General features: G+C 42.0%; 1 protein-coding gene across 1 annotated transcript in view; it reads left to right on the top strand.

Moving 5' to 3' along the window:
• Positions 1–713: 713 nt before the first annotated feature.
• Positions 714–10,740, top strand: part of LOC121673128 (rhombotin-1) — a 54,310-nt gene continuing 44,283 nt past the window's right edge. The window contains exons 1-2 of the mRNA XM_042046197.1: positions 714–778; positions 1,181–1,282. Coding sequence (XP_041902131.1) covers positions 1,258–1,282 — 25 coding nt within the window. The 5' untranslated portion in view covers positions 714–778; positions 1,181–1,257. The remainder of the gene's footprint in view (positions 779–1,180; positions 1,283–10,740) is intronic.

Genomic DNA, 10,740 nt, shown 5'->3' with positions numbered 1-10,740 from the left:
AAAAGGGAGGAAGAAGTATCATTAAAGCAGAAATGAAATGTTTTCTCAGATTAAAAGGCTGAGATGAGTGAAACGGTGCTGTTGATCTTGGTAGCGAAGCATCTGATCCCACACTCCTTACGAGAGCCATTGGAGACAACAGATGACTTGTCTGAAAAAGGACTGAGAGGTGCAGGACGAAGGATAAAAGACGTGGGCTCCCCACTTGTCACTTTATATTTGGGCATTGATGGCATTTCTGAAAAGTGAAGCCAACCTGTAAGGGCTTGTACCGTGTTTGATTAGGTAAATTCATTTTAATATCGACCTAGTGAAAATGAAGCTGCATTCTCTGGAGTACACCCTGAAACTAATACCGACATGTGAAAACAAACCCAAAATATTTGTGCAGAAAATTAGTATCAAGTTTTAGGTCACCAGAGACGTGTGAAATGCGGCTGGGAGCAGCGGGGCTGCTGTAACGCAGCCGGCATCAGCTGCGGAGAGTTCTGAGCCTCTGACCTGCCAGACCAAACCGCAGGGAGCAGAGCTGGAGCATCCCCCGTGCCCCGGCCCCGCAGAGCACAAAGCGGCGGCGGCGCAGGTGGCCCCGCGGCCGGCGGCACCTGGGCGGGGGCCGGGCGGGCTGCAGGTGGTGCTGCTGAGCCGGGAAGCCGCGCTCCGCCAGGAATCCCCGGCAGCAGCACGAGAGGGGGCCCTGCCAAACGCGCGCATTTATTCATTGCAAGTGTGCAAGGCTCACCAATTGAGAGGCAGAGGCAGCACTAGTCGGGCTTAGGTATTCTACCCTCTCTGAATACAATTCCGGATTTAGAGTCAGCTTAAATCCAAAGGGAAAACACTTTATAAGGCTGAAAGCTGTGTAGTTGCAACAGCCAGGGTTATGAGCTATCAAAGGCAATTACATTAAAATAGATTATACTGTGTAAATTGAGCCATTTAGAAGGTGAGAACCAAAGAAACAGCTCTGATCCCCCTTCTTTCTAAATTGCAGTTTTAGTTCCTTGCAATTCTGAGGCACAAAAGTAGGTGAGACTGCTTTTGTATCTGCAAAGTGCTTTATTTCTGAGTGTAATTCTAACTGAGTGCAATCTAGGTTAAAAGCTGGACAACTGGGTAATTAGAGCTCGCTTGCTGCTAAAGGACGATCAGCTGTACCGTAGCTCATTTGTGTTCCCAGAGACTTGTTCTCCTCTCCCCTGAGCGGAGGCTCCTGGAGAAGAAGCATCTGTGCCCAGACTTTTCTTGATTGCGGAGATGATGGTGCTGGACAAGGAGGACGGTAGGTGGGCTGAGATTGTGTAAGCCTGTGCTTGGTGTCTTCTGTGTGCTGCTAATGTAGAAATAAATAGTTTTGAAGCAGGTGTGCACTGTGCATTTCAGAGTGCTCTGCTTTGAGCTTCTGATGCTTTTCTCTTGTGTAGGTAAAAGCATGCTTGCTCTTTATTTTTTTTTTTTTATCTCTTCTCTGACATGATCGGACAGCCAAGAAGGGTTTACTCCAGGCTCTGTTTGCTGATGGACATAGCAGAAACAGCTTGATTTTTTTTTTTAATATCTATGTAGATTTTTCTTTCTGCAAGTTAATATATCCATTTTAGCCTGTTTGTTTTAACAGCTTTTATTGTAAATCTAATTTTGAGATTTTCTTTCCTTTTCATTGCATGCCATTTAGGTCTCTTTAATGTGCGCCTCTAATATCTATTTCTCACAGCTTTTCTTCATAGCTATAAACATAATGACAATAAGCTAATAAGCTGCTGTGGCAGGAAAAAAAGCATTGGTTTATTCTAAGAATTAATGGCAGAAGTGGAGGTTCATTTGGAAGGTAATTTCATGAATGAAACTGAAGGAGAGCTTGACTTATTTTAGGATTTCACATATACTTATTTTTTTAAGCTGGCTAGTCCTCATTAAGGATGCTTAAGGGGAACAAATTGATCTGAGTGATATCAGACAGTGTTAGTGAGTAGCCTGAATGACCTGATGCTATCTTTTGCATGGTGCCTGCCAGGGTGTGCAACTTAACTGCTCAGTCATCAGTAGTTTCTGGGATGAAGGTGGTAAGTCCAATCGCAACTTTTTAATTAAGTTTTTTTTTTTCAAGGGCTGCTTTTTGGCTTAGGTTGTCCCTCATAGCTCATAGCCTGAGAGCAAGGATTAAAACGGAGGCAGAGCAGAACATTTCTGTAGCCATCCACATGGACTTCTATCGATGGTGCTGCCTCTTGCCAAGGACCTCCACCTTGGCGGCACTTTGTGCATGGAAAGTGGGAACTGCATCTTAACTTCTAACAGGCATTTCTACCCATTATCTCCTTATTTCATTCCATCTTTATAAATGGATGAAGTGTGCCGTGTAATGGATTTCCCTGATCTTTTAAAATTTATTTTAGAAATCTCTTTAAGTGTAAAAAAAAAAAAGTCATAGCGTAGGCTGTTGCCATTTGAAAGTAGGAGAAATTACTGAATATTTGTAACACTGTAGACAGGAAGCAGCTTTTCACTGGGAGCAAAAGGGCTTGGAGAAATTGGAAGTTGGGCATTTGGGCAGTAGCATTGATTTTACTTGAATATATGTATTGCTTTTTAAAATATTTATGAGAAAAATAACTTGTAATTCAAAGTCACTTACTTTCCTCTGTTGGGGTCATGCTAACCATGTTTTGTGACTAATGCTGAAAGCTGCTATTAAGTTGAAATTCTATGATTTTTATTCCACAACCCATATCTGTCTTCTAGTATTTTAAAACTGAATTAGTACTGCACTGGAGACTAATTAGGAAGGCTTTGACTATTGAAGGACCAGAAGTCTTCTACTAAAGTTTCTTTTCCCTCTCTCCTTTCCTTGCCTCCCAAAAAAAGGGAGTGTTTTAGACATAGCATTTTGAGGTCTTCTCTCATTATAGGTTTGATTTCTAAAATTCTCAGTCTGGCATGTTCATGCAGGTAGAATTTGCATCTAGTTTCTGGGATGGCATGTGAGGTTTCGTTTCACGAAGTATTTGGGACAATGAAAAAACGTGGACTTTTCACAAAGACTTGACACCTTTAAAATATGAGACCAAGCAGAAATGCATCATTATCAGTGCCCTCTTGTATGTAGATTCAATCAGATTTGGACTAAGAGTTGACCAATGTGAGATCAAAGTCTGTGTGTAAGTCGTTGTGCCCTTCTGAATTCATTCTGTGCTAATTAAGTTGGCATCCCAAAACTGTGAAATAATCTTATTGAGGGGGGAAAAAAAATAAATCATGGGCTTTATTTCTGTTAAGATCTCCTAAGTTCCTTTATTAACACAGTAGAACTTTAAAAAAAAAATGAGTAGATGTGGAGCATCTGTTACCCATCTTCTAGATCAGCTTTGCAGTTGACTGGCCTGTGGATGAAAGACACACTAAGTGCTTGAGTATTGCTTATGCTGGGAAAACAAATGAAGCTAACAGGGTTTCAAAGGCTTTGAAGCAGTGTCACTCTCAGAGGTGTTCAGTTGTTTTCTTTGGCAATATAAGTTGAAGCAAGCTAGTTTACTTTATTAGAGGCATAAGGCTACTCTTGTAACCTTCCTCTGACTAAGATGAATTTGGCTGACTGACCTTATTTCTTTCAGGACCACACGTGTTGTGCTGGGTTTGGGTTTTTTGGGGTTTTTTTCCCTCCTTAGGATTCATCTCTTTTAAAGGACGGCAGCATTTTCTGTATTTTGTTAAAGCTCCCTTTTCAATTTGTGCCTCCCCACAGAACTATGTTCTGCTATGATGGAGCAATGCAAATCAAGTAAAATAGCCCAAATTAATTCTTCACATCGGCGGCAGTATGATTGCCTGCATGGAATCAATAATGCATCATAGAGGGATCAAATTTTGGAGTATAATGTGTGAATAATGCTTGACACAAAACAAAAATTCAGTCATCATAATAGCAATTAGGAAAAAGCTGCAGCTTATCCCAGCTGTAATCTCTGCTAACAATGAAGCACAGCCTGGTAATCAGCATGTATGGTATGAAATGCGCTAATAGAAATCACGGCTCTTTGTTATGTGTGTGTGGGGTGAAAGTTTCCTTTTCAGCTAACTTGTGCTGTGTTAACCAGACATAGCATCCTTCAACCAAATTGTGGAGTGTGCATGCACTTGTAAAAACACTGATCAGCTGTGTGTTCATCCCGATGTTTGCATAGACAGGAGCACCCCAAATCATGGATCCTTTGTGTTTTCAAGCAGAACTCTGATTAAACAGATCACAAGAGTAGGCTGAGTAAATAACACATCAGTGGACTCCATTAAACGTGTACCTTGGTTTTACATAGAAAGAAAATCTCGTATTTTGTTCAAAAATGGAAGGAAAAACATGGATACTTAGTGGTTGTGTGCATTGGGGTTGGAGAATGGGTCTTAGGTGGATGGGAGATATTTAGGGCAATGAATATTAGGTAATTTGAAACTGCATTAGTAGCAGCAGTTGGGTTCCCTGTTGTGTGAGAGCCCATCTTGCCCCGCACAGAAGGTAAAAACCCGCAGCATTTGGCGTTAGAAAAGCTGAGAAATGGATTGTGTAATGTCAGTGACAGGAACTGTGCCACAGCGCCCTGGCCAGGACAGCAGAGCTGTGGGCTGGCTTCACAAGGGAGTATGCCAGCTGCCAGATGGAGTTGCCTATACAGAGGTGTCTCTCCATATCCACCTGCCTATCTCCAGCAACATAGGTCCAAGCGGTCCTGTTGTGTCGAAAAAAGTCATCATAGGCACAGAAATAAAGCAGGTACAAATTGTGCCACGTAGGAGGAAGAGCTGTTCTGCGTGCTGCTGCTATCTTTTGTTTGCCTTTGAGTGTACCTTTCTCGGGGGTACCTATTGAGGAGTCATGCAGAGAGAGAAGGGGACATGGCACAGTGGCTTTTCCTCATGTGACATGAAAATTAGGCAATTTTCTTTTGCCTAATATTCTTGAAGCTCTCTCGTTCTTTCCTGTGCCCCTCTACCACGGACCTCCTCCATGGTCCACTGGTATCTAGCTTACCATGTATGAGGAATCCCTACATATCTTCCCAGACATCAGCTTATTCAAAGAATGATTAATAAAGGTCACCAAAGATCTTATTTTTGCCTACTTAGCTGAGTTACCTGTTGGTTTTTTTGAGGGCTTGATCTTCACACATATGCTTTTGGTGTAATTTTGGAGGTTTGGTCTGGCTTTAGTTCATGACAGTGTCCTTTTGTGACTCAGAAGTACAGCAGTGGATTAATATATTCATGAAGAGGAGATAAAAAGTTCTCAAAGAAGTATTCTGAATAAAATCGGAGCACATTCGGCAGCAGAACATAAGACTCGGTTTGGTCATAAAGGACCTAAAAACCGTTTGGACTGTTTCTCCAAAGCTGATCAAGTGTGGAGCTAGAGGCAGCTCTTCCTAGAGCTTCCCTCTGCCCCTGAAGTGGCAAATATGGAAGCATGATAGAACCAAGGGGTAGTAAAGTAATTGCCTAAAGCTGTTCAAGAAATTGAGGCTGCTGTAGTTGGAGCACTGATAACCTTAGGTATCCTTTTAAAGAAATCTCATCCTATGGGAAGAAGAGGAGTGAAAGGAGGTAGCAGGCCTAAGAGGAGCAAACTGCTTTGTGCAGGAGTATGGCAGGCAATCACATAGTTCCTAGTGTTTGTTCAGACCAGATAGCTGAAGGATCTGGGTAGGATGTCATCATACTTCATTCCCAGATGCTGTTGACACGTGATAATTGTCTAGTTGACATAACAAGCGTTGAAACAGTGTAAGGACATTTTCCAGCTTGGGTAATAGGGCAAAAGAAGCAGCTTGTTCTTGGAAATCAGTCTGCTCTAATTTTGCTTTAATGCAGTAGAAGGTATACTTGATACCCTGGCAGCAGAACATAATTCGTCTTCTTTGGAGTTAGTGTTAAATTTTATTATCTTTAATAAATACAACGTGAACATGTCAGCTTGTTTGTCATAGTCATTCCAAAAATGCTCTCTTATGGTAGAATCTTCGGAAAAATTCCTTTTAAGAGCAGTGCATTATTAATAAAGTAATCCATTAGGTCTGGTGATAAAGGGTCACAGCAGAGTCTGAAATGCGTTTCTTAAATGGTTAAGAAATTTATCATGGTTGGAGGATTAATTGATTTCATTTGGAGGCTTTCTTAAAGTTTTCAGGCGTTGTGTTTAGAGGTGGTTTTATTCTCTTTGGAAATGTGCTTGCCGCTCAAAGTTTTGCTTCGCTGTCATTAGCATGAACTATTACATTTCTGCTAAAGGCAAACTGTTCTTCTAGCATTATGACTGATTGCATCTGTGAGGAGTCCTACTTAGGTAAAGAATATGAAAGTTTATGGCAAATAAGGTATTTTACTTGAAATCAATTCAAAATCAGAATAATGGCATCAAGCATTAAGTGTTGCAGCATAAGAATAAAGACGGCACTGCAGATGCTGCTAAATGCTGAACTATAAAACTCTAATGGGTCTATATCTTTTAAAAATTGGACAGAATTGTCATCATTTAGAATACATAGACATTGTTTTAAACCGTATAGAAATCGCTGCCCCCAACTTCAATAATGTGCGTAACTGTTGCCAGGGAACGATTTATTCAGTGAATGTAGCTCCTATTCACTGAAGACTTGGGGGTGGAGGGAAGGGTGCTTTAAAATGAAAGTTGTTCACTATTAGATTAACATAATTAAACCTATAGATGGTCTGAGAAAAATCCACCACAGCTACTGTTTTTTCAGTTCTCTGTGTGTGTTTTCTCTGCCCTCCAATGGGATGACTCCCAAGCCCAAGTTTCCAAGCACAATGTGGGGTGCTGTCCCTGCAAACAGATGCTCAACTCTCCAGTGAATGTTCTTGCAAACTACTCTCTACTTACATTATGTATCAAAGCAGATAATGGATGCTCTTGCCCAAATTTAGAGGGTTTTTAAATGTCATTGAATATTTTCAAACTCTTTATGCCAATGTTCAGAGTTCCTTGTGTGCTAATCAAACTCTGAAAGGGTGGTTTGGGCAGTGAAAGTATTATTTGCCTTCCTTTTAAACTACTGATATCAACAGTTCAAGTTTCTCCTAAAGAAAAAGTGGATGATTGTTGCATATTCATGACTGAACTGCAGAGAACTTGGACCAGAATTAAACAATTAACCCTCTCTCCAATGTAAACATCCATTTGAGTAGAAGCCAGGGATATTCCTACTTGGTTTATTATGGATCCGAGATATAGAAATGTATTCCAGAGGACTGTGTTTCTAATAAATAAAAAGCCATAATGAGAATGTAACTGGGAAGGAAGACAAAAGCAGCCATGCTTTAAATTGTTAATGATGGTGCCAGTGGCTGCAGCTTTACCACAGCTGTTTAAATTGATCAGCTAGTGAAAATGTTTTGTTTTGGCATTTTCCCTGCATGTGCAACTCTTTCGAAGGGACCTCTGGAAGGTTTTCAAAGGGGAATCATGATCTTTTTTTAAACAAGGCTTAGAGCACCACAGTTTCCAGCATTTTGGAATCCAGTATTTAAGGATGCAGTTCAGTTTCTCTTTTGTAAAGTTTTTGGCTGAAGAGCCATTATTTCCCCTAGATTTCCTTTACCACTTTTTAAAAATTTTATTTTTCTTTCCCCTCCACAAATACTGCAATTACTCACTACCCATAAAAGCTGAGGCAACAGCACACTTCCTAGCTGTCCTTTTTTCTTTTCCCATCTCTATTTTACTGATGCTACTGAGCTTGATCAGAAAAGCAGAAAGGGGCTATGTCGATTCGCTATGCATCTTTTGGTCAAGCATCCAGTGTGAAATTGTTCTGTAAAATGTACTTTTTCAGAGGGAACTCACTCCTAATTTATCTCCTGGTTGGCTCTACCTTGCAGCTGAAGTGGGTTAACCAATACCTCTTTATCGCTTGTGTCCTTTCCTTCTGTTCCAGAGAAATGGGTGTATGTTTCAAAAGGATGCCATCTCTTCAGGGCAGGTAGGGAGGAGAAGATTGGACTTTCTGTGTGTTGACAAGTGACATGGTAGAGATGTTTGGGAAGGGGACTGGCTTGAGCTGGTGAGCCTTGGTGTCTTTTTTGGAATGCCTCCTGCCTTGAGCTCATGGGCAGACCTCGTGTGACTCCTCTTCCTGGCACTCTTGGTGGCAGGTGACTCCTGGGCAGGCCGTGCCTTAGATAATGTTGAGCAGCCAGGTTTCTGCATTAATGTACTTGCAGTGAGGGTGGGTACTGAACATTATTCAGAATCCATTATATATTTATCCTTATACTCCTTTGTGGAAAATGATTTCTGTAAGTACCCTGTTACGGTTATGAAAGCCTAAATAAGCATCAGTCTCAAACCCTTTGACCTGTCTGCACAGAATGGAGATCTGTTTTGAAAAGGACTCCTTTATATCTGTTTTTACTCCATGCCCTTCCATTCATTTGCCTATACAAAGCAATAAAGGGTAAAACTAAAGTAACATAAATTGGTCTGTCTTCCTGAATCCATGTCTCGCTAATGTACCCAGATTAACTCAACTGTAAATTGTCTCCTTTGGATGTCGTGTCTTGCTAAAAGTTTCCTATATGATTCATGATTTGGATTGCTTTTAACAGCTATTGGCTAAGCAATATGGTAAATGTACAAGGTGATGCAATTGGCATTAGTGAGAGGATGCACAGGAGCATGTAATGCAGTCAATACTACATTAACTACTGATGCCCAATTACAGAAACTGGAAGAGTGGCTTTTAGGAGCATTAGGACTTGCAGAAGAGCTGAGATCACCTGCCGCTCCTTGCCTAAAAGCTTCACCCTTTACACGCTGGGATCAAAGCAAACATTTAGTTGCTCTTTTGTCATGTATAACAACGAAGGTATTTTCCCCCCTTTTTTTTTCCAAAAAGTGTCACACTGATGCTTTTAGCACATGTAAAATCCTATCTCCATATTTCAAGACTCTACTTCCATCTCCTGGGGCAAGACTTTATTTGAATAAAAAGTCTTTAACCACCTCTGCATTTATTGTTTCTCTGAAGCTTACTATTACAGCCAGTTTTTCTTTTAAAGAAATACTAAGTGATATTTAGAGTGTCCTATTTCAGTGTGCCAGACTGGGCTCCTCTTTGTTCCCCCCAACTTCTTCCTTTTTCTAATCTGTATATGATTGTTTGTGCCCTCAGCTGGCTCCAAGTCTAAAAGGTGTTTTAAAATACAACCAGATACCACACAAAACAGGATATTTGAGTGTGCAACCTCTCTGCAGTCCACATTCAGATTAAGCACATATTGTTTCCACCACTGCTTTTAAACCCATTTGCAGTAGATGGCGAAGGATCACATTATACTAAAAGACAGTGCATACTTTTAGATCGAGCTGGGTGATCACAGATTCTAAATCTGTTTTTAAAATAATGAGCTATGTCACTGCTGCATGGCAAAGCTAGCAACCCACAAAGTTCCTCTGGACTTGGAGCGAGATGGGAAATTAAGCGGCTCTAAGAACACTGAAATATTTTAGTATAAAAGACAGCTGGCAGGTGGCTTATTGCTCTTGTTGCAGCATTTGTCTTTACTTCCAGCTATGATACTTGGCATATCACTGCTGCTTTTAATCCTCAAAGCATTTTGCCAGTATTGAGGAATTTGTGCACCCCAAGTGATCATCCCCTGGAACTAAGGCCTGGATATCTGGGGGATGTGCCTGACCCCCCATGAGGCATGGGTGGGCTTTTGTGTTTCAGCTGTCCCTGGTTTGTTCCTCTCTGCTGGGCTTGGGTCCCACCTTGCCTGCTGTCCCATGCTGGGTTAGGAGGTCAGACATCTGCAGAAGAAGGGAGAAATAACTTCTGGATCTCCTGGGAAGAACAGAGTGCTATTGAAACAATTGCTCTCCTTAACTGTTTCAGGGGCAGGTTTATTGATCCCCTCTCAGTTGGCAGTTTTAATTTTGGGGGTTTTTTATCCCTGAGGTCCAGTCCAAGCAATTGCAAATTGTTGAAGATAAGCCTTCTCTAGCTAATCTTCCTGCCATAATTATGAGCGTTGGTCACGTTCCCGTCCTCCCCCTTCGATGACTGTGAGTGTCGGTCTCGTCCCCCTCTGCCATTTCACGGGGGCAACAGAAAAAATGGGGTAAGACTGTGCTGGAAAACATCCTGACAGTCTACAGGCATTTCCTCAGCGGCCTTCTTGTTTGATAGATGGTGCCTTAATTTCTCAGCCAGCAGCTGTGTCGGATGTCCGTGTGTTGGCTCCGAATCCCCCCGGCGCTCTGCCCCATACCTGGGTACCGGGCTGCTCCGGGGTGTTTGCTGCGGCAGGGGCGGGGCAGAGGAGGAGCCTGTTATTTTTAAGACTGATTGTTGCGTTCAGGTGCCGATCGATGCTCTTTTGAACGTCTGGGGGAGCAGAGCAGAAGGTGACCTGCTGGTTTTCCCCTTGCACTAATGTGTTTAAAAGGTGGCACCAGCAGTGGGGGCGTGGGGGAACTTGGCTGAGCTGTGCCTTCAGCGTGCTTGAAACGCAGACGAGTATCCTGAGCTTGATGCACTTTCCAAGCTGTACAAACAATGTTTGAAAAGTCTAAAGTACCCAGCAGGGCAAGTCAAAACGTCCTTGAGCAACTTTGTATTTAGACAGTGTTTTCTCTTTGCCTTTGATCAGGAGGGAACAGATGTGTCTCCTCTCATGTGTGTGTTTGTGCACACCCCCTGATGTTCTCGCGTTCCCTGTCCTTGTGCAGGG

The sequence above is a fragment of the Corvus kubaryi genome, unplaced genomic scaffold (assembly GCF_017639235.1).
Source record: "Corvus kubaryi isolate FWS band 111438036 unplaced genomic scaffold, C.kubaryi_AGA036_p1.0 65227, whole genome shotgun sequence".
Taxonomy (NCBI): Eukaryota; Metazoa; Chordata; class Aves; order Passeriformes; family Corvidae; genus Corvus; species Corvus kubaryi.
The sequence above is the reverse complement of the archived record's forward strand: the minus strand, read 5'-3'. Positions and strand labels throughout refer to the sequence as shown.